Source organism: Leptopilina boulardi, unplaced genomic scaffold (genome assembly GCF_019393585.1).
Source record: "Leptopilina boulardi isolate dan_hultmark-lab unplaced genomic scaffold, ZJU_Lbou_2.1 LbouV2_126, whole genome shotgun sequence".
Taxonomy (NCBI): domain Eukaryota; kingdom Metazoa; phylum Arthropoda; class Insecta; order Hymenoptera; family Figitidae; genus Leptopilina; species Leptopilina boulardi.
In genome coordinates this window covers 1,134,397-1,158,912 of record NW_026137670.1, presented here as the reverse complement: position 1 = coordinate 1,158,912, position 24,516 = coordinate 1,134,397, and the positions used below count along the sequence as shown (strand labels likewise).

The 24,516-nt window shown below is 30.6% G+C and overlaps 1 protein-coding gene and 1 long non-coding RNA gene across 12 annotated transcripts in view; one reads left to right on the top strand and one right to left on the bottom strand.

Moving 5' to 3' along the window:
- Window positions 1–24,516, bottom strand: part of LOC127291210 (uncharacterized) — a 248,864-nt gene that overhangs the window by 162,626 nt on the left and 61,722 nt on the right. The window contains exon 5 of the long non-coding RNA XR_007844557.1: window positions 23,274–23,299. This is a non-coding gene — a long non-coding RNA (uncharacterized LOC127291210). The remainder of the gene's footprint in view (window positions 1–23,273; window positions 23,300–24,516) is intronic.
- LOC127291197 (latrophilin Cirl-like) overlaps window positions 1–24,516 on the top strand; it is a 332,370-nt gene that overhangs the window by 252,000 nt on the left and 55,854 nt on the right. For 7 of the 11 annotated variants that reach the window (XM_051320149.1, XM_051320151.1, XM_051320150.1 and 4 more), the window contains 2 exons: window positions 2,702–2,770; window positions 20,460–20,513. The exons of 2 other annotated variants lie outside the window; for them this stretch is intronic. In XM_051320149.1, the coding sequence (XP_051176106.1) occupies window positions 2,702–2,770; window positions 20,460–20,513 (123 nt within the window). The remainder of the gene's footprint in view (window positions 1–2,701; window positions 2,771–20,459; window positions 20,514–24,516) is intronic. 2 more of the 11 variants (XM_051320156.1, XM_051320155.1) reach the window with 2 other exon arrangements.

Genomic DNA, 24,516 nt, shown 5'->3' with positions numbered 1-24,516 from the left:
AATATATTTTCATTTGAGATTATTAAAAAAAAAAAAAATCGAAAAGATAAAATAAGACTTAATGTATATTAAATTTTATATATTAATAACTGAAATTTGAAAAAAATTTAATTTACACAAAAAAAAGAATAGTTAAAAATTGTTATATTATTATTTTATAATGTTAAAAAATATTACTGTGCAGAAATTTTGAAAAGTCCCTGTCAGGGTCTACGTTGGGAAGCTCAAAATCCACATGAAACAGGGAATCAGATCGGGGCCGAAGAAGAAAGCTTTATTTCAGTCCGATTAAAATCGATTAAAAACGGGGCCCGACCAGGGCCTGGTTTGGCCCCTTTCGTGTTCCCTGTTTAAACCAGATCAGAACCAGGTTGGCGAATTTCTGCACGCGTTATAATATTAAAATACTATCATATAATATTATAATATTTTAATAATATAATAATAATTATAATAATAATTATTATAATAATATAATAATAGGTAACGTTGGCAACAATTATGCATGCGATATTTGTAAATAGGAGATAGATAATACATTATATATATATTGTATATTCGATTGGGTAATGGTTGATGCTATCAAATCGAAAGATCCGACGATGATCGGAGATCGATGATGCCAGCAGCAATGCGATCCGAGTGGTACGGCAGATAAAGGGAATGTGACCTGTAAATCGGTATCGTGATACAGCGAAACTTGGCGGAGAAACGTGGGCGACTTGTTTTGTTATACACGCTGATTTGCATGTTCTTCAAGTTTTCCAAACGTTCAAATGATCAAAAAAAAAAAAAAATTTGTTTCACTCTCTTTTACGGTATTAAATTACACACAATAAATTGTAATGACATTTTTGCCATTTTTTTTTCGATTAGACAAATATTGCAATATTTAAGAAAATTGAGAATGACGATTGTTTGCCAAAAAATTGACTTTTACCACTTATAACAATGTCCAATGAAATTGTCCAATGAGGACTGATTAATACTACTGAGACCAAATTTTACAAAAAAATTTTTAATCTCACTGACTAACTGGCAAAGTTTTATTACTGAGGACTATTGCTAAAACTAACATTTACTACTAATAAGAAAATATTGTAGAAATTATTAATGTTGTCTGACGAATACTGACTTTTACTACTGATATTAAATTTACAAAAATCTGTAAGTCTAACTCGCATTTACTACCAATGCAACAATTACAGGAATTCAAAAATGTCTGACTAAAACGAGCTTTTACTACTAACAGCAAAATAACAATAATTTATAGCATTGTCTGACTAAAACTATCTTTTACTACTGCTGCAATAATTAGAATTAAAATTCTGTTTAAAAAAAAAGGTTACGATTAATAGAAAAATTAAGTCTGACTCTTACTGACTCTTACTACTGAAACAAAACTTACACAAATTTGGAAATCTGACACAAACTATATATTTCCGTATTAATACTAAATAAGAAATTAAAATTTCTCTCTAAATGTAACTTTTGAAATTACTGTTTGAAAATTTTTGCAAAAATGTGCTGTGTTGTCTGACTCAAACTTGACGTTACTACTTAAATTAAAAGTTACAAAAATTTATCAGTATGACTGAAATTGACATCTTATACTAAGAAAAAAAAATTACAAGAATTTTTAGTCTGACCAATACTGACTTTTACTACTGAAATCGAATTAAATTTTTAAAAATTCAAAAGCAAGTCTGACCAAACTTGACTTCTACTACTATTAAAATTACAAAACCAAAAATTTTGCCTAACTGAAGCGGACTCTAATCTACTAATACAAAAATTACAAGAATTTATAAAATTTCGTCTGACTAAAACTGAGTTTTACTACTGAAATCGAATTAAATTTTTAAAAATTCAAAAGCAAGTCTGACCAAACTTGACTTCTACTACTATTAAAATTACAAAACCAAAAATTTTGCCTAACTGAAGCGGACTCTAATCTATTAATACAAAAATTACAAGAATTTATAAAATTTCGTCTGACTAAAACTGAGTTTTACTACTGAAATCGAATTAAATTTTTAAAAATTCAAAAGCAAGTCTGACCAAACTTGACTTCTACTACTATTAAAATTACAAAACCAAAAATTTTGCCTAACTGAAGCGGACTCTAATCTATTAATACAAAAATTACAAGAATTTATAAAATTTCGTCTGACTAAAACTGAGTTTTACTACTGAAATCGAATTAAATTTTTAAAAATTCAAAAGCAAGTCTGACCAAACTTGACTTCTACTACTATTAAAATTACAAAACCAAAAATTTTGCCTAACTGAAGCGGACTCTAATCTACTAATACAAAAATTACAAGAATTTATAAAATTTCGTCTGACTAAAACTGAGTTTTACTACTGAAAGAATATTTTTTCATTAAAATACCAAGTTCCAAGAGTAAAATATATTGAATAATATTAAAATAGAAATTTATTTTGAAAAAATATAATTAAATTATATAATATTATGCAATATAAATCATTATACGATCTCATATTATATGATTTAAAAATCACACGTTAGTTGATATTCAGCCAAATATTTAGACGAATCTGTGAAGATATGCTTGTGATTCTATATATATATATATATATATATATATATATATATATATATATATATATATATATATATATATAATATATACGTATATATTTATATCTAACGTAATGTTTGTTTGTTTTTTTTCAGGTAAGCCAGAGTCTCTTTATGGTCGAGCGAGTCTGGGAAATGCAGGACACCGGTTCAAGGCGGCTAACAGTAAGTCGATCTCTCCTGTGGAGATTCTGAACGCGCGAGAGTTAATATTCATCGGGCCGAGGTTCGAGTCGAGGTCAAATTGGGCCGAATATCTCGCTCTCTTTCCTTTTTTTTTCATTCTCTCGCAAACGAGTGACAAATCTTTTGTTATTCCTTAGCGCCGGTTTTAAATATATTTCGATTCCGTTAAAAAAAAGCTTCAAATACTGAATTTACTTCCATATAGTCAAGAGAAACAATACACAATGTTTTTATACATTATTTGTTAGTTATTATTTTTACTACTATTATTATTATAATTTTTATTATTATTATTTTAACTATTATTAATGACAAATTATCTGTTTTATACTGAATTTTCGACTCAACTTGGACCGATGATTTATTTTCTTTTTTTTTATTATTCTGACCTATATAATGAAAAAACATACGTAAGTACATACGTATGTTTTTTCATTAGAGTCTTATTAAATTTTTGTTTTTTTATTTTTGCACTTTTTTCTGTGTGTGCATTTGATATTAACAATTGATTTTGATTATTGTTTGACTAATTAACATTTTTTTGGTACTTTTTTTTACATACACATTTTTTTTTGGTGTCATGGAAAAAATTTATTTGAACGAGAAATTAGTCGGAGAAATCTGTCATTTCACAAAGAGATTCAAGAAAGAAAAAAAAAGTAAATAAAAGAAGCGGACGTGAAATATTGTTAAAATTGTAGTCATTGGGAAGGAAAGTTTCGGGCAGGTAAAGCTCTCTTTCTTTCTTTCTCGTATAAAATAGGGGGGAAGGGGGTTGAGTGGAATTGTTCCTGGTAAAAGGTGGTGAGGTGTACGAGGGCAAAGTAATTATTCATGGGGAAAAAGAGTAGAGAGAAAAAAAAATGTAGAAAACGGACGTAGCTTTAGGGAATAAAGTACGGGCACGATGGTATAGTTGGGCGTCAGAGAAAGAGAGAGAAAGAAGGATAGAGTAAAACGACGTCAGGAAATATATACATATATATATATATATATATAAAAGAGAAAAGGGAGATGAAGTAAAAAAGAATGAGAAGAATCGGAAGGGAAATGAAGGAACAGGAAAGTGGCGAGTGAAGGAAGAGCGAAAAGAGAAAAGGAAGTTGAGAAGAGAAAAAAGAAAAGATCTCGCGGGACTCGTTCCGCGGAAGACCCACGACCACTTGGGGAAGAGTCTCCTTCGGTCTTTTCGCGCAAAATTTACTGCGTTAAACGGTCGTCTACACTCGCGCTCTCACCTACATATATATTTTTTTTTTCACCCCAAAAATGAATTCCACTTTCTTTTATATTTTTGTTCATTTTTCTTTTTTATTCAACATATAATTTTTTTTCCCGAGGAAAAAACTATTTCTTTGCTGGTAAATTTGCATTACAATTATAGATATTATTTTCGTTGGAAAATAGAGAAAATTATTTTCGCAAAAATTTCTTTAGGGTAAAAAAAAATGGGAGTAGGGTCAGTGATACGGGAAAATCGCGTTAATTTTGGGACAAAAAAAGAAAAAAAAATATAAATAGGGCCAACGTGCAGGAGAATGAAATAAATCGCGTGAATTTTCGACGCGTGCAATGCAGCCACTGGTTCGTCGCACGTGCGTAGGCAAATATTTGAAATTCGTCGGGCGTTTGCGAACCAGCCGAGAACTGACTACGCGGTCGCAATCCAGGAGTAGCAATCAGACCCCGAAAAAAGCCGGAGGACAAAAAAAAAAAAGAAAAAAAAAAAAAAAAGAACGCGGCACACGCACCAAAAGCACAGTTTATCCCTTTCACGTAACAATCCTCCTTTTGTAATCGCGTGTTTGCGAAAAAAACTTTTTAATATCCGCAGAAATTAAAACCTCCCCCCCCCTCTTTCTCTCTCTTTCTCTCAGTCACTCTCTGCTGTTTTTAATCCCTGGCAAGAAAAAAAATTTATAAATTTTATGATCAAACTTTTTATTCATAAAAAATATAACCTTTTTTAAATTAAATTTTAACAAATATTATTAATTACTCTAGTATTTTAACTAATTTTAATTTGTTTTTGAATTAGCAAAAATTGAGAAAAAAAAATTCTTTTTCCAAGACATACATTTTTTTGAAATCTTTTTTTTTCAAAAACAATTTTTTCTTCTATCAAAACAAAAAAAAAAAAGTAACTTCTTTTCACAAATGTTGAAATGTAATTTAAACTTTTTTTTTTGTTTTGTTTGTGAAAAAAAAGAAAACATTTCTCTCTGTCTAAGTGAAAAATTGAATTTGTAGGAAAAAAAAGGAAAATGGAATTTTTTGTTTTTACAAAGAGAAAAACAGTTTTTTTTTTTTTTTTGATAAATCGAAATTGCATTTGATTGGTGACAAGTATTGTTAAATTGGATACATTTGGTTGTTTGCTTTTTATCCTGACATCGATTTACAGTGCAAAGAGAGTGTTTTCCAAGTATTGCGACTATTTTTCTTTTTAAAACGTAAAAGAGAGAGAGAGAGAGACTCTCTTTCTGTCGTCGAAGCTTGTTGGGGGTACTTTCGACCACGCGTTCGAACTTTCTCGATCTACTTTTTCTGCATCTCTTTTTTCTCTTTCTCTTTTGCCCCTAACCAACCCCCTTTTCTTCGTTTCGTTCGTTCGCAAACATCGGGGTTGCCACCCGCGTCTACTCTATGGAATGCGCCGGAATTCCGCGGCGGCTGCGAGCGACGAGATAAATTTTATTTAACTCCTTTATTCGACGCGAGTGAGCACTGTCTATGAACGTATACCCACCGTTGTTGGTAACGTATATATATATATATATATTTTTTATTTCATCATTCTCTAAAATTTCTCTTTATATATTAAACAAAAGTGGCATTTATTTTCTATCCTTTTCTTCATTTTCATTTTTTGCTAAATAGAAAAAAATATATGAATATAATAAATATATAAATATATAAAAGAAAAAAAATTTAATACAAATATAATAAATAGTTACAAAAAAGGAAGATAAAAAAAAATGTTATTAAAGTAACAATGCTCGGTTCTTTCATTTTGAAAGAAAATTTTTTAATATATACAAATAATAAATAATTAAAAAGGAAATATTAATTATTTAACAAAACAATGGGTATAAAATGAAAACAATAGAAGAAGATGGAATTAAATTCTGTTTCTTTCTATAAATTAAACTTTTCATTATTAAAATTTAGCCGATTTTTCCAGTGGCGGAATGTACTGCTCTAATGGTTAATTTTTGCTAGGGAAATAATATATTAAATAATTAAAATAAATAAAAAATTAATTTACGAATTATAAAAAAGAGAAATATAATTATAGTTCACTAATAGAAATGCCTAGACATAAATTAGTGAAAAAATTAGTTTACCCAATGTAGTAACAATTAAAATGTGTTTTCGCTAAATGGAACATTTTTCCAATTTCATTTTCTTTCAATCATTTTTTCTTTCGTTTCTGTGAACATGTCGGGTGATATGGTCGAGAACGGTGGCGTTAATGGTGACGTGGGATCCCCATCGTTTCTCATTCCTCTCTCTCTCTCTTTCTCTCTCACTCTCTCTTTCTCGACCGACGAAGGATCGAGCAGTGTCATTTTCTTCTCGCGTATCTTTCTTCCTCGTTTTTTCCTTTCGGGAGGTAAACGACAGTCATTATTAATGGTCGTATAACTAACGCCGCCGCTCGACGTCGAACGCAATGAAATACCCGTTTTCGAGAGTCCTTTCCTATATATAGAAAAAGAGAGAGAGAGAAAGAAGAAGGTTTACGCGACATGTACATTATTTCCCAATTATTATACGTTATATGTTCCGATAGAATTTCAACTATTTCTTTTATATATTGCATTGCTAACTAGATAAAACGCAAAAAAAAATTATAAATAATTTTTTTTTTTTAATTACGAAATAAAGTTTGTCGTCTGACTAAAATTTGCTTTTACTACTGATGCAAAAAATAAAAGAAGTCTGAATAAAACCTACTTTTACTACTGATAACAAAACTCGATTAAAGTAGAGTGAAGTCTGAGTGAAATTGACTTTTACTACTAGTGTCAAAATTGACGAAAATTGTTGGTAAGACTGAAACTAAATTTACTAATAGTACAAAAAGTGGAAACGTCTGACTAAAAGTGACATTTACTACTGATGATAAAATTCCAAAAATTCACAGCATAGTCTGACTGAAACTTACTTTTGCTACTTAATAAAAAAAATACAAGAAGTCTGACTGGAACTATCTTCTACTACTTAAAACAAAATTACAAAAATTCATTTCCTTGTCTGGCTGAAAATTTCTTTTACTACTAAATTCAAATTTAGTCTGACTGAAACAAACTTTTAACACTGATATTAAAATTACACAAAAATTCTGTCCAACTAAAACTGTCTTCTACTACTAATATTAAAACAACAATAATTTACTATCTTGTCTGACGAAAACTGACTTTTACTACTGAAATAAAATTTATTTTACATTTTTATTCGAAAATTCCCTTAAAACTTTGATTTAATATTAATGGACAATTTCAATAGAATAAATATAAATTCATTTTGGCATAATATCTTAATTAATAACAACACTATTGACTTGCAATGCAAACAAGAACATTAAACTTATTCGACGTATCTACGTGGGAAGATATTAATTTTATTTATGTTTCACATACGTACGTCGATAAATTATTTATCTGAAACTACTTGAACGTATACTGTATATTAATTTATATTTACTGTTTCATTAAAACTTTTTATTAAAATTATATCTGAATTATTCGCACCAAATTTTGAAATCGTAAAAAAATTTCACTTTACTTTTACTAAATAAAATAGAAAATTTTCAAATAGTAAAAAGTTACTTTATATTCACCCACACTAAGAGAAATGTTTTATTTGAACCAAATATAATATATTTAAATTAAATAAACATATATTTATCTCAGAGCCTAATATTTATTGCAAACAAACATTTATCTGTTGTAAATAAATTTTTATTTAATTAAAAAAAAATTATTTATGACAAATAAAATTTTTATTTACGCCAAATAAAAATCGAGCAGTAGGCTCTCAATATACGTTTATTTAACTCAAATATATTATATTTGATTCAAATAAAACGTGTAGTAAAAAAAAATTCAAATTATTTTACTAAATAATTGAGAGACATTTTCATTATTATATTGAATATCATTCGAAGAATCAAAATTAAACATTGCTGAAATTCTATATATGACATTTGGACATTTGAATGGTCCATATTTGGGAAGGCCATTAGAGATCGTGGACAAGAAGAGAGACTGGAGAAATGACATTTGTGGAAGTATATATATATATATGTATATATGAGAAGGCGCCTAGTCATCCAGCTCGACAAATTATTATCTTATAGTCCGAATACCTGTCTGTCTTGCCAAGCTCCCGCTGTAATGTAATCTCACGTTTCTACCCAAATGAGCAATGTAATAACCGCGCGCGGGTTTCATCGCGCGATCCCTTCTCTCTCTGTATATATATATATACACGCTCGTCATAAATAAATTGCACTTACTGTGCATTCGGTATTTCGAGAATTTCTTAGCATTGGTTGTGATATGCAGTATATACGTTTAATGGATGCAGATGATTTGTATTATCCCCTCCCCCCCACCCCTCGCCCATCTCGACATCTCTATGGATATAATACGCGTAGGTATTCTCTCTCCTTGAGGCGCGTTCATGTCAGAAATATATAATACACCTTTATAGAAAAACTACATTACAATAATGAAGTTTTATTATATACACAGCTACCATATTCTTCCCACGAATTTTATTTACAAATTCGACATTAAAAACAAAAAATTTTAATTCAAATAAAAAAGATTTTCTTTGCTCTATAAGGTAAAAAATTGTAACGTAATTCACGAAAAAAAAAATCTTCACCTGGAACAGCAATAAGTTTCACTGAAACAGCGATATGTTTTACTAAAAATAGGGAAAATTTTCACTATTCCAGAGAAACATATCGCTGTTCTAAATAAACATTTGTTCTTCGTGTTTGAACTCATTTTTTACAAATTCAAATTAAAATACTAATTTAGATTTAAAGAGCGAATAATATTTTTCCAAGTTGAAACTTGAGTATAATAATAGCAATAACTACTATATATTTTTTCAGCTAAATATTTGGTTTAATTAAAAAAAAAAAAAAAAAATTTCTCCGGTTAGTAAATATTGGAGTATATTTTGCTCGCGCACCGACAAAATGAAGCAATTAAAAAATAAATTTTCAAGCAATTACTTTTTTACTTGATGGTATATGGTTTTTTTTTTTTTGTCACCAATTTATGCACGAAAGACGTTTCAAGGTGGCGCGCCAAAAACCAGTTTCTATAGGAGAAACATTTTAGTCACTCATTTCTTCTCGCAGGGACAGATTTCTTTGCCAAATATAAATTTTTATTAGAATGTTTTTTGAAAAAATCAATCCAATGATTTTAATGGATCAATTTTAATCAATTGGGGGGTTTTTTTTTTTATCAAATCTAAATTTTCGAAAAATAAATATCAAAATTATTGCCCATCGAATTTTTGAAACGAAATAACCCACTAACGAAGATGAATACTTTCTCATTTTAGTATATACTGTTTTTTATTTCCATTCAAGGCACTCAATTTTCTCAGCGCTCACTTAACGCGAAATTTTCTCGAGTTTCTCACTTCTATATACGAAAACTTTGTACCATGTTACCTGACGAAATGTAGCAAACAATCAAGTCAAAATGCTGCTCAAGCGAGAGCAAACGCGCTCGCGGTCTCGGGTAAATATTTGTGGAAGCTGCAAAACTTCATTATGGCTAGAAGATGACCTACAAATTCAAAAATAAATATATGAAAAAAAAAAATGTTGAAAAAAAAAATATTGAGCATTTTTAAAAGGTTGCATATAATATAATTCAATGAACCCCCCCCCCCCTCCCACCCTTCGTAAAAATATATATATATATATGAAAGTAAAGTACTATGTACTAAAAACGGTGTTGTAAGTTTAATATTCAAATAACGTTCTTTGTTGGCTCAGAAAGTTAGAAAGGATCAATATAGGTCGCTTCCTTCGAGAAAATAAATTGTATACCTGGCAAAATGCGTTGAACAAGGAGTTTGGTATGAGATTCAAGCGTTTATATACCCTATGGTGTGTGCGCGCTCCACCCTCTCTCGCGCGCAAGTGAATGTTATTTCTCGAATTGTTTTTGCATCTCGGGTAGATCCTCGGAAGATACTGGCTACATGCTTTTTCGAGGCTATATAACAGGCATAAGGAGAGAGAGAGAGAGAGAGAGAGAAAGAAAAAGCGTTTATATGCATATCTTGAAAACCGATTATCGTTTCTACAATCGCTATCACACTACTATAGTGGTCCATTTCTATTTTTGGAAATTGCTAACTCAATAAGATTTATTCGATCAAAAAGGAGAAAAAAACACCTTTTTTCTTTTCTCTTTTTATAATTATAAATGAAAATATATTTTTCTATAAATAAAAATATTTACAATAATAATTAAATTATAATAATTATAATTACATCATTTAGGAGAATATGCATCAGTGGAAAGTTCGCATTAATTATATTGTTTGAAATGAATTTTTTTTTTCTCAAAATTTAGCCATTGCGACAGTTAGCAAATGGCAGTCAATTAAATGATTCAGTATAATGTAATTGAGAATCGGAAGCATAATCAGACAATGAAAATGAAATGGACGTTTGACAATTGTTTGAAATTCTATGACGCGAAACGAGCAACTAGACTACTACTGTTACTACTAGTACTACTACTACTACTACTGCATCTACAAAATATACATCTCCGTCGACAATATATATATACCTATAAAATAATGCATACTGCACACTGTGGGATTCACAGTTTGCGAACTTGTGAACCATTTTGTGGAAACAGATTCTAATACCGCTACCACTCCCCTCCGGATAAACCACGCGATTGTTAGTTCACTACCTCTAGGTTATTTCAACGAAATATCTTAGTTTCGAAACTCTCAGAATTCGGTCGGCTTGTTCAAAATTTGTCTCGTTGATGATTTTTTTTTTATTAAGTTATAATATCTTGTGGATATTGGCCGAATTAACCTAATTTTCATTCAACAAAATTGTCATTTCACCGAATTGTCGCTTAGAACTTTCAATTAGCAGAATTGCTATGTAACAAAAATTATTTTTTAATCGAATTGCGTTGTAACAGAATTGTCATTTAACCAAATTTTAGCGCAAATAGTTCGGTTAATTGACAATTCGGTCAAATAATAATTCTATTACAGTTCTGTTGAATAATATTTCCGTTAAGTGACAATTCGGTTGAAGGACAATTTGGTTGTTTCGTTAAATGTCAGAACAGTAAAATGACAATTCTATCAAATGGCAGTTCGGTAAAAATTAATATTCTGTTAGAGGTCAATTTGATGAAATGACATAATTTAGTTAAGTGACAACTCTATTAAATAGCAGTTCAATAAAATAACAATTCGGATAATTCTATTGCCAATTCGGATAATTCTATTGTCAATTCGAATATAGAAATTGATAATTTTTTTTGTGAAATAATTCTTTTTTTTATGCAATTCGATTATATTTTATAACCTAGCAATAAATAAGTTTTTGCTACAGGATATTAGTGATAATAATTCACATGAACGGATATAATAATTTCCCTCATTTTGTTAATTAATTATGAATCAGAAAATAGTCATTATTAAGCTATACATATATATATATATTTATTCACGATAATATGGGAAAAGTGCTTTAATTAACGTCATAGATTAAAGTAGAATATTCTAATATAAAGTTCTCTATATAGTAAATATTGGCCGATTTTAATTTGAAATATACTCAATATAATTAATCGCGGCCTTTTTTTTTAGAAAATACAAACACAATTTTATATATAAATAACAATTTATCTTTTAAACTGTTTAAATTTATTTTCTTATAATATCGAAAATATAACATTTTCATCAAAATTCAGTTTGAATTATTATGGATTTAAATAGGCAAATCTGTATTACTACTAATCGGTAAAACAGAACAGTCAAATCTGCATTACTACTAATCGGTAAAACAGAACAGTCAAATCTGCATTACTACTAATCGGTAAAACAGAACAGTCAAATCTGCATTATCTTTAATCGGTAAAACAGAACAGTCAAATCTGCATTACTACTAATCGGTAAAACAGAACAGTCAAATCTGCATTACCACTAATCGGTAAAACAACAGTCATATCTGCATTACTACTAATCGGTAAAACAGAACAGTCAAATCTGCATTATCTTTAATCGGTAAAACAGAACAGTCAAATCTGCATTACTACTAATCGGTAAAACAGAACAGTCAAATCTGCATTATCTTTAATCGGTAAAACAGAACAGTCAAATCTGCATTACTACTAATCGGTAAAACAGAACAGTCAAATCTGCATTACCACTAATCGGTAAAACAGATTTGACTAATTTTCAAATATTTTATTGAAGGACATTAAATTGTGCTAAATTAGAATTAAAATTGCTTTGGTATGGTAATTAGAAATAATGTCATTAAATTCAATGAATGGAGGTTTTTTTTCTCTCTCTCTCCAATGACAAACATCGAGTTTAATAATGGTACTAGTAGAATTTGGTGTGCGGGGCGAGTTAGAGTGGGAATTGGAAACAACAACGGAGATGCCAGGAGCAATTTCTCTATGAACGTGTCCTGTGTCGTGATCTTCGTCCCAGGTTGGTACTCTATTTCGTTCTATCGATCAGCGTTTATATACTTGCTCTCTCCCTATGCAAACACATATAGAGAGAGTATGGACGGCATGGCGAATACGATGAAACCATCGGTATCTGCGATCATTGCAAGCAGTAACAACGGCAGTTAATGTCCGAGGTCCCGTGGTTGGGTACTTCGTAACCCAATGAACAGATACAATCGGGGAACATAGATTAACTACAATATAGACCTAGAGCTGGTCCATACCTCCGTTTCTCTCCCTCTCTCTCTCTGTATATATTGGATCGACTATGTCCCGAAGCACATAGTCGACACACGAATGACCGTGTCGGCACTGAAAATTGTCCGAATCCTTCCGAGTGGAATCCATCGATCCCCCAATTTACACGTGACTTGTTCCGATGTGTAACAGAGTCGGATTAACGCTAGGGGGAACGAAACGTGGCGGCGCAGGCGGATAGTTTCGGTCAAGTGCAGCACAGCATCCGCTTCATCGGATTTCCGATCGTTTCGCCGCACCCGAGCCAGAAGATTGGCATTGCCTCGTTAGCCAAAATTAAGCTAACCTATTCACAAATAAAAAAAATTCTTTAATTTACCAAAAAAAAATAATTTTTTTTTTTATAATTCGATTTCTACTTTGTAATCTCTAATTATATTGAAATTCTTTGGACTTTAAATGTCATGTTTAGTATAGTACAATTTTGCCGCGCGTATCAACCCACGGTTACATATACCTGATTTTATATTTCGTTTTTACAAAGAGGCGGTATCCTAAATGTATTTCTGTGTTTCGATTAATGAGACAGCGATAAAGCAAACAGGAGACTTGGTGAGCGCGCGCTTGTTGGCCTCTCCAAACAGTATAAACATAGAGATAGAAGAAACTTAAAAAAGAAAAAAAAAAGAGTAACACAAAGAAGGGTTCATTCTTCGAGTTTTAAAAGAGTCTTTTCTCTGCGACTATATAGCTCTCGATCAACGCAATTCTTTAGTTTATATATACGTAATTGCAATATCATTAATTAACTATAGGTTCGTTGCGCGACACTTTTTATCAGTCGCTCACGAATGACCAGAGTCGAATGAAAAGAGAGACAGAGAGAGAAAGAGAGAGAGAGAGAGAGTCCTGCGAGAGTCTTTTGCCCGTTCAACTGGTCGGCCAACTCTCCTCTCTTATCTCTCGAAAGATTCCACGACTTTAATTGCGCTAGTCATTCGTCCTCGTCCCCCATCGACTATCTCCTATGATCCCCTTGCTTTCAACGCTGGGAAACTAGTAATCGAGTCGCAAACTACACACACACACACACAAACTTATTCTCGACTTGTCCCATTCTAACTGGGTGGGTATCCACTCACTTCAACAATCTTCATTAATATTTTTAATTTACCAATCTTTATTTATCTCATACAAATTGCGAGTTATAAAATGTTTTTTACTATAATTAAATTACCAATCACAAAAAAACTCTCACATTTATTTTTTAAGGCTTTGTAATAATTTAAAAAAATTAGTGAATGAAAAGAAAAAATTTATGCAAAAGAGACAAATGAAGAACGTTATGTAAGTTTTCTTTTTTTTTTTCGTAAAGACTCGAAAATGTGACGTTGTTAAGCGATCACGTTTTAATTTTGCAAAAATTCTCCTACCCATTTACGTCGTCTTGGACGATTCCCTCGTGGGGCGGCAGAGAAGCGCGCATAATTCAAGAGACGACCGTTTCCAAGCGCTGAAAACGACTTTTAAAAAATGCAAGCTTCTCTCTTTTGCTTTTCTACCAAAGAGAAAGAAAACCCACCTGCGAGTCACTCGCTTCTTTTCTGTCGCAGTCAACCGCTAATTAAATCGCGAGCGGAAGCAGCACACTTGTCGTCTCGTGTGTCTCATTAAAAACAGGTCGCGCATCTTCCAACACAACGCCTTTGAATAAAAATTTTCTCAATCGAAAATACGTTTTCTCTCTCTTTTTTTTCTCTCTCTCTCTCTCCATTGAGAAAAAAAGATACGATGACGTAAGATTTCTTTTAATTATTTATTGGATAAATTTAACAACGTGAAAAAAAATCTAATATTGATTTTCGGTGTCTAGTGCAAAAAAAAAAATGAGATCAATGTCATAATCAATCATTTGCAAAGTCCGTGAAGCGATGGGGATTTAATTAAATCGTCGGGATCGATTAAACGTTAAAGAAGCATTAAACGTAAGACAAGAAGAACCGCGCTTCTAGATATGAGGTATGTGATGGACGATTTGACACTTTAGACTCGCGAATAGTGATTTTCCAAAACGCCACAAGGAATTATGCATAAAATTATAATACAACGTTGAGGATATATATAAAGGGATATCAAACTTGAAACATGTAGATATATTACTTATCCGTATATGCAAATTGCATTCGAATTGTTCCAAATATACAATTTCTCTCGACAATCATAGTTTTATCATTTTTTTTTTATTAATAAAATTGATTATAATTTACTCATTAACCCTTTGAAGCATACATTTTGCTTTAACAGGAATTTATCTTTCAAGTGCATTATAGGGGGTTTTAAGGGTCGTTGATTACGAATCCGAAGCCAGATTTTAAAAAATTTTCAAAATTCAAAATGCCGGATCCAATATGGCGGACAATTTTTTTTAAATTGATCATATCCGCTCGAAACTGGTTACTCAGAGGTTTTCGGGGTCGCTGATTACGAATCCGATGTCAGTTTTATAAAATTCAAAATAGCGGACAATTTTTTACAAATTGTTCACTATGCCGCAAAGGGTTAAATATACGTCAATTGATTTATTGACCGAAAGTATTTTTATAAAAATTTATTTATTATATTATTTTTCGCAAAAAATACGAGAGCTTGATTTCTCTTTTTATGATAAATTTCATTCATTATGGATCATAAAATGATAAGTAACATATTCCCTCTTTTTCTCTCGATTACGTAATTCGTAAGGAATCCATATAGTGTGTGGGTGAAAAAGGTGCGTGCAAATCATGCAAGAATCGTCTTGTATAATATAATGTGATCTCCCTGCCGGCAGTGCATTAGCTTTTCTCTCTTTTTCACTCTTGGAATCAAGAAAGACCCAAAAGGGTTTTTATGTGAAATTGTATATGCGCATGTGTGACAGACGAATACAAGTAGATGCAAAACAACACGGAAGACTTGGCAGGAACTACCTGACTGCACTCAACCTACGCAATAATCCAAGACTTCAAAATAAATAAAAACCTAAAGAAAAAAACTATATATACGAATCTAAAAAGGGATTACACACACTGAAAAAAAAAATTTATTCGATTCAAATAATTGGTTACTATTATAAAATAAATATTTATTTCTATTAAATGTTAATTAGAAAATTGTCTAAAAAATAATTATAATAAAATTGTTGAAAATGAAAACTGTAATAATTTTTATGGGATAATTTCATTAGACTTTTTTTTTGGTGCCAAGTTTTTTTTTTTTCACATATAGGCCTGACATAAAATAAACTCTTAACCGCAATGTCAATATTCTATCAGAAAGAGTAAAAAAAAAACATCAACACGAAGCTTTTATGTCCGAAATGCGTTTACGATCAACGTCAAGAGATTTGAGATTTTGCAGTAGAGAGTCCTGTCTTAAAAGTTGAGATAAAACGATTTTGGCTTAGAATTCACGCCACGTATTTCGGGATATAAAAAGGTGCCTCTACTTTTTTAAGCTTTAAACGACTTTCTTATATATATATACTTTTTCAAATCATTCCCTTCTATCTTTTTTTCACACTCGAAATCGTGAATACCTATTTCACCTTCATTTCCTTATAACGCGCGCGTTGATTTCCACACTCACACACACACTTTGGCTTCTGACATTTGAACGTTTTCAACATATTCACATAGAAAATACGTTTCTAATATCAATATAACATTTCCAACTTCGATTTCCCATGATTCTATATGACTCATTTATCATTTTGTATAAAAAATATTTTATATTGAAATTAAAATCTTTTTCAAATAAAGGGGGAAAAAAAAATTTTTATTTCTATATTTTTCTGTAAATAATTTTTTTTTCTACTTTGTCATTACATTCGAATCATAAACACTCTTTTTATAAATAGCAACAATTTTCCATTGTTTGAAAATTTTTCCTTACTCTATTTTTTTCCATCATTCGTTGGTGCTTCCATTTTTTTTTGTGTTCAGAAGATAAAACTTTTGCATAAACTACTCAAGTTAACAGTGAGAGAGGGGAAGAGGGATTCTTTTGTTGAAAGGAAAATTTTAATAACTTTAAAGGTTGATTCTTTGAAAGTATTCTTGGAAAATGAAATATTGTGAACTTCTTTCAAAAGTCGTATAATATCATGGGCTAAGAACTAATACCATTGAGGCGAAGACGTGCTATCTGTTTCTCTCTCTATATATATATAATCGCTCTTGGAACTCGTTGAAAGTCGTTGTAACTCAGTATTGTGTATAGTTGAGAGAGCGCGCGCAAAAGTGCTCTAGGCACTGGGAGAAAGGCATGTAATTGCAACCTTATCGTGTTTAAATACAACGTTTTAAATAGTTGGAGGAACGATTTTTCTAATTGAATGTCTTACGCGTTTTCGCGGAACACAATCGTTCAAAGAAACCTTAGGCAATGAGACGATTATAATCAACATTGTGTAATGAATATACATATATATATATATACGTATACACATTTCTCCGCATGTAATTTTATCGTTTGCATGTTAAACTTTTCATAATTCACAATTTTTTTTTTCTTTTTCCCTCATGAATAAAGGATTGTTTTACAAACTTTTCTATATAAAGTAAAGAATTTAATAAAGCTGATGAATCAGTAAAAAATTTTCTATTTCACATTTTGTGTTAATAAAATTTTTACTTTTGTAATTTTTTTTCCATTTTTTTTTCTTCTTTGAAAATAGAAAATCATTCCAGCGAAAATTTTCAATTTTTAATAATAATAAAATAATTAAATAATTAACAATACTTAATTATAATAGTAATTATAAATAAATATTTTAAACAATAGTTTAGAGAATATATTGATTACAGATTTTTTTTAAAATAATAAAAATAATTTTTATTGGAGTTTGCATTTTAATTTAGAAAACAAATGAATTTTTATATATTTAGTAATATGTAATAATGTATATCGGAACATTTATAAATTTTCTCTCAAAGAAAATATAATCAGCTTTTATTTTGTGAAAAATTATTCTATATATAAAAAATATAAATATTTGAATGGGAAATATTTCGATAGTCAAATTAAGTTGAAATCGTCAATATATATATATATATATATATATATATATATATATTCATAGATACAGTTATAATTCGATGCATCAACGAACGTGCGCACTGCTTGATGGTGGGTTATTTCACGATGATGAAAACAAATTTTATCACTGTGAATTTATATTTGCCGCTGGTTTAATTACTCGACCCGTCCCCCGAGGCATTGCGAGCAGCACATCTGCATTTGAATAGCCGGCGGGAAGGACGGGGGGGGGGCTTTCACATTCTTTTCAACAATTCGGAATAGATACCTTCAACATTCTGTGATGGAGCTTAGCAAAAAAAAGAAAACAAAAAAAAAACTTTCTGACGTTTACCGAATTTTAATTATTAACTCAGTTGATATAAACGGACACATATTGTTCGAATTTTGAATAAGATTAATGAATTTTAGTCCATTGTTATATATATATATATATACATACTGATATAAATTTCACTAAAAATAATTTTTCATTTTATTCTTCTCAATTTTTTAAATGTATAATCTTTTCTTTTTTAATTATTGATATAAAAATTAGAAATTATTATTTAAAAATTATTAAAATAAATAATTTTTTTGTGAATAAATGGCGACATGTAAAATATCAAAATTAGCGATACGGTGCGAAAAAAGTTTTTTCAAAGTATATGCATAAATCGACAGTGTTTCTAGAAATTCGGACTCTTTAAGTTCAAAACGAAGAGAATAACGAAAAGAAAAAGGAAAAATAGGAAAAAAAAAATAGAAGTGTAAGAAAGGTGAAGCGTGTTCGCTAAAGTTTCATCGAAGATTCGCGGCATGGACTTTTGACTATGTATATATATATATATATTGGCCTTTGAAGAATAATGGATGACTTCCTAACGACACTTTAAGACAGTTCTCACTTCAACGTGTATTTTCTTTCTCTCGGATTTGCACGAGAGAAACAACTCTCGTGGAAATTTTTATACAAAATTTTCTTTCTATTTTTCTATCAAATATTCCCATTCTTCAAAATTGTTTCACACAGATCCATAAACATATATAAATAAAATAAATATAAAAATAAGAAATATACATATGAAAAATATAAAAACAAAAATATAAATATTCATAAATTATAAATAAAAGGGAAAAAAAATATGTAAGCAAAAAAAAAGAATATACATTTTCGAGTTTCATCTAATTTTCTTATCTTGGCAATTTCCAAGATCAACAAAATTCGTTTTGCGGATGCCGAAATAAAGCAAGGGGGGTAGGGGAGGGTCCCGATGAAAAGTGGTTAAAGTGGAAAGAAACTTTTGCGTCACTTCCATTAACTCTTGCCTTCAAAGCGTTACCTTGACTCTATAAAAGTTGAAATTGGATACCCCCTCCCTCTCCCATCGTGGAAAATCGATTTTTACCTTAATTTCGACTTTGCAATTTCGTTTTCGCGGCCAAAATGCAGTTCTTTAAAAACATTGATAGAGCGACGAATTTCAAACGTTTGAAAGTTTACAAAAATTTCTGATTCCAATCGTATCTTCGCGGATTTTTCAGTTTCCTTATTTGATCTCAGTAAACTTTCATAAATTTCGAAAGTTCGAAATTCAGTTGTATTTCATTGAAAATTAGTCAAATCTGTTTTACCGATTAATGATAAGGTGGATTTGAGTGTTTTGGTTTACCGATTACGGATAATGCAGATTTGACTGTTCTGTTTTACCGATTAGTAGTAATGCAGATTTGACTGTTCTGTTTTACCGATTACGGATAATGCAGATTTGACTGTTTTGTTTTACCGATTAGTAGTAATGCAGATTTGACTGTTCTGTTTTACCGATTAAAGATAATGCAGATTTGACTATTTAAAACAGTAATAATTCAAATGAATTTTGGTGAAAATGTTGCGAAATTCTAACTATTTTGTAAGTAAAATCTCACTGATTTAAATTTAAAGAGTATTTTGAATATTTTTCGATCTTATAAAAAAAAGAAATTGAAGAGTTTATGAGATAAATTGTTATTGGATATAAAATCGTGTTTGTTATTCGAGAACTTTGTGATATCGAGTTAGTATTCGAAAAAAGGAATTACTGGGGCGGTTTTGTATTTTGTAGCTTTCGTTGCAGCTTCTTTTTTCCTCTCTCTCTCTCTTTCGAGAGCTACATTTCATGCATCATGTGCAGTTTTCTTTTCCTGTCGTGCAAGCAACAGCAAAAGATACTTAGGTACAAGGCGTTGCAGCTGCACAGCGCCGCGCCATGCCAGGTCTTACGATCTCTTTATCTCTTTGTCGCTTAAATCGCTTGTGATTCAGTCCTCTTACCATATAGCAGTAGCAAGACTTCGCGTGTATTTTTTTTTTTTTTTTCCTCTTTTTTCCCCTCAATTGCCTCCTATGGTATATAACTTATAACTGACGTCGTCGAATCCACTCCGGGAATCTATTTTCAATCGTTTAAATTTCATCTTCATTGCTACAAAATAAGAAGAAAGGAATATTTTCCATTTACTGTAATATTTATTCAAAAGATTAACATCAGCACGTTGTTTTATTTTTTTTTTTTCTCCTAAAAATTCGATACTTTTCTCTTTGAATGAATTTTTGAATAGACAGTAATTTTTTTTTTAAATTTCTCTTTTTTCTGTTTCAGGTATGTATCCCTTCAGCAACTCTGAATATTCACGGACGTTACTTTTTCGTCGTGGTAATGTTAATTTTTATTTTACTATTTTTATCACTTTTCTCACAATATATTTTTTTTTTGATTTTTAAGAATGAAAAAAATTGTTTTAAAAAAAAAAAAATCAAGAAAAGGGGAGAAAATTATCTGATAAATGTATCTCTATTCCAAGAATATTATATGGTTTATCTGTTACAAGGAGAATGGAGAAAGATATAAACGGACACATCCTTCGTTTTAATTTAAGCGTTCCGTATTCACTGCACTAGGTGGTGTAAACGGGCTCACAGAAGTTTAATACCCAGTGATTTATCCAAGATATGAGACTCATGTGCGTTGATACTGACCGTGTAAGTACGCAATGTACATTATATTGCATACACACACATATAAACAATATATATAAATGTGAATGCGACGCACTTGTTCATCGAGATATAACTCCATGTTTCCGATTCCTCGTATAACAATGCGAGCATCGCGAATATTTTGAGTCTCGAGACTATATGCGTTTATTCTCTCTCCTGTGACCTCTTTGGGACAGGTCAAATGTAATAAATTTCATTTCGACAAAAAAAAAGAATTTAAAAATCGAAAATAAATTCGATAAAAAAAAAATCTCCGCCAAAAAAGAAAAGATAAATATTACTTTCACTTTGTCGAGTCGAAAAAAATATACAGAAGCAAATGCGATTTCATCTCAATATAGTGTGGTGGTGGTGGTGAGTTGTCTCAATCGTGTTCATTTTGCGTGAGGCAAGTTTCGCAAATCTTTGCAAAGGGTTATATAAGGTAAATAAAATAGGTATTTTTTTTCTCCACTTGGACTTGATCTTTTTTCTCTCACCTTCGAAATTTTTTAATTAAGAGAGACATTTTGTTTTAAAATTTTCTTTTTTTCATTTTCTTAATATCGATTTTCCCTTCTCTATTTTAATAATTCCCTTGTTTATGGGAAACTTAATCTCAACGTTGACAGGAAAATATTTTTAATGGATGAAATATTCCCTCTTTCTCTCTTTACAAGGAAGTCTACAAAGAGAAAAGTCTAGTCGCGTTAATGGAATGTATAGTCACGTTTTCATCAAAAAACCATCCGCCCAGCATCCCTAAACTTTCTGCGCGATCCATTCAAAATGACACCTTTTCCCTCTCTTTAGAAATTTTCTCGAAAATTTATGTAAGCCAAGCATTTAATGAATGATTTCATAATAAAATCTATATTTTATGTCCCTGTTGTCGTAAACATTATTTAAAACAGGGGCAAGACATTGTAAAATGTGAAGTGAGAAGAGAGGGTGTTATATGCTCATACATTTTGACGCGTCACTTTATTCTCAGCTTCCATCCTTTCTCAGTATATACATATATATATATATATATATATATAACTCTTCTCACGCCAATAACTTGACACTATTTCCTATAGTTAATACGAAAGATGTCAGTAAACCTTTTATAAAAAAAAACAAGGGATCGATTTTTTTTTCTTCCTCAAAATAATGGAAAAGAAAACTTTGATGGATGCGCCCACATTTTTAAATTTATCACTCACTGTCTCATCTCATTTTCCTTAATGCTAAAACCAATTAATTTGCAAAAAAAAGAATTTTGAATACATTATTCGCAATTCGTAAAAAATTTGTTGTTAGACGAACAAAAAAATTTGTAGTACCGAGAAATTAGATCTGTTAGACGTACAAAAAAATTTGTTGCATCGACAAATCGGATTTGTTAATTCTATACTAACAATCCAATTATCAGTGTAACAATTTTTTTTCTCCGAAAAATAATTTCATTTTACTTGAAAAAAAAAAATACTTTTTTTTTCTTCTGTATCTATTTTATAACCCTTATATAATGCTATTAGTAATTTCTACAGAATGGGTAATTATTCAGTTATAAGGTAAAGCTCAGAGAAGTGGAATCTCTTTAATGCTCGGAATAATTTTCTCATCTTGAAGGCGCAGTCAATTGAAAAAAAAAAAGAGGGAGGCAAAAAAAAAGCAATTCTCAATGAGCTTGAATAACGTCAAGAGAGTAAATGGCCTACGACACATATATGGGAAAGTTTATGCACCCCTAGTGTCTATGGCAGATAGTGACTTGTATATATAGCCACTTATTTTGTTGTTCGCGAATAGTAAAACGCGCATTGCGACGAGCATGTAACCACAACAGGGAAGAAATAACGGATGCAAAAACGAGACAAACTGAAGAAGAAGAAGAAGGAATGGGAAACATAAAAAGAGAAAAGTAGAGGGCGCTTCTCTCTCTCTCTCTGTCTCTCTCTCTCTTTCTCTTTGGATTACAGGTTCAGAACTATTGGTGAGCTTAGTTCGCGGTTGGTTGCCTTTACGAGTTACCCCCCCTCCCCTCTCTCTCCCTTTAACATTTGCGTATTTCACAGAGGCCGTTATGACTATGCAACTGGGAAGATCCCCGCGCACATGCAATTCTTATCTTTTCCCAAGAATCTACGGATACTGGAGTTTGCGATTCACAAGCGCGAATATCTTAAGACCCCAAGAATTAATCTCAAAGTCCTCAGAAGTGGATAATATATATAACATTCAGAGTCATTAAACTGGATATCATATCAGTAACATTTCTCAAAGTCATCGAAAATTCATTAACCAAAAACGACTTTAGAAACTTTGGATTGTAAATGTCTCATCGCTTTATTTAATTCCAATTCATAACTTTGATTTACGAATCAAATAATAACGAGGAATGGGAAAGTATAGATATCTAATAAAGTATACAGAAAAGACAAAAACTCACCAATCTCCATCTCTTGCGATATTATTCTGAAAATAAAAAGCAAAATTAAAAATATTTTTCAAAATATATTTAAAAAATAATATTTTTGTGAATGATAAACTATATAATCTCAATCATGTAATCATGAGCAAAAAACAGACTCAATTGCTGGTTGTGCGCGTAATATGCCAAAGTTTTTTTTTATTATTATTATTTTTTTTTTGTTCTCACAAGGAAGCTTTGGAAATTTATTTTTATTCTTCTTTTTTTGTCGATGGGGAAGAGGGGACCAGAGTCAATGCATGAAAAGGGTTGAATAAGCGTTATCGGACTGGCACGTCCAAATGCCCCGAACTATAGACTAATGCAAACGCTGGAACCTAATCGCAGTATGCAAATCACAGGGCGTCTCTGGGCACATTCGTATAATCAATGGTCTACCTCGGATCGATGCTGTAACCATCGTCTTCTACCTGCTAAGCATTTCCAAACCAAGATATTCGCTCTGCACTTCCAATTTCCTTTGAAATTCCTCCACACATACACATATATATATTACATTTGTCGTAATAAAGATGTATGTGTGTCGCTTCTTTTGCCCTACTGCAAAGTTAATCCCTCAAGACATCATCAAAATCGCAAAGATTTTTTCATGCGATATTTTTGAAAAAAAAATCAGATATATATCAGCATATATTTGATGTAAAATTATATAGTTTTATGATAATTTAAGCGTATAGGTACTTATAATGTACACTTATTTTTATTATTCCTGTATGATGATTTAATTATGTAATCATCATTTTAGGGATTTTTTTTATTCGATTTTTTTTACTTACTGGAATTTTAAAACGTTTTGTCTTACTGAGATTGGATTTTACTACTGATACAAAATTTACAGGAAGCGACAAGAAGAATTTTGTCTTCTAAAAAACACCTTGTCTGGCTTAAAATGCTTTTACTACTTAGACCAAATTTACAAAAAATTGTTTTAAATATTTTGTCTGACTAAAATTTTCTCTTACTACTAATATCAATATTACAAGTATTTACCATCTTTTGTCTGACTTAAACTTACTTTTACTACTGACATAAAAAATTTCTCTCTCATTGCATACTTACAAAATTTAAATCATTTTGTCTGACTAAAACTTGCTATTACTACTTAATTTCACTACCGAAAGTAAAATTTAACAAATAACGTTTTGTCTGACTGCAAAATTTATTTACTACTAATACCAATAATACAATATACAATATTCTG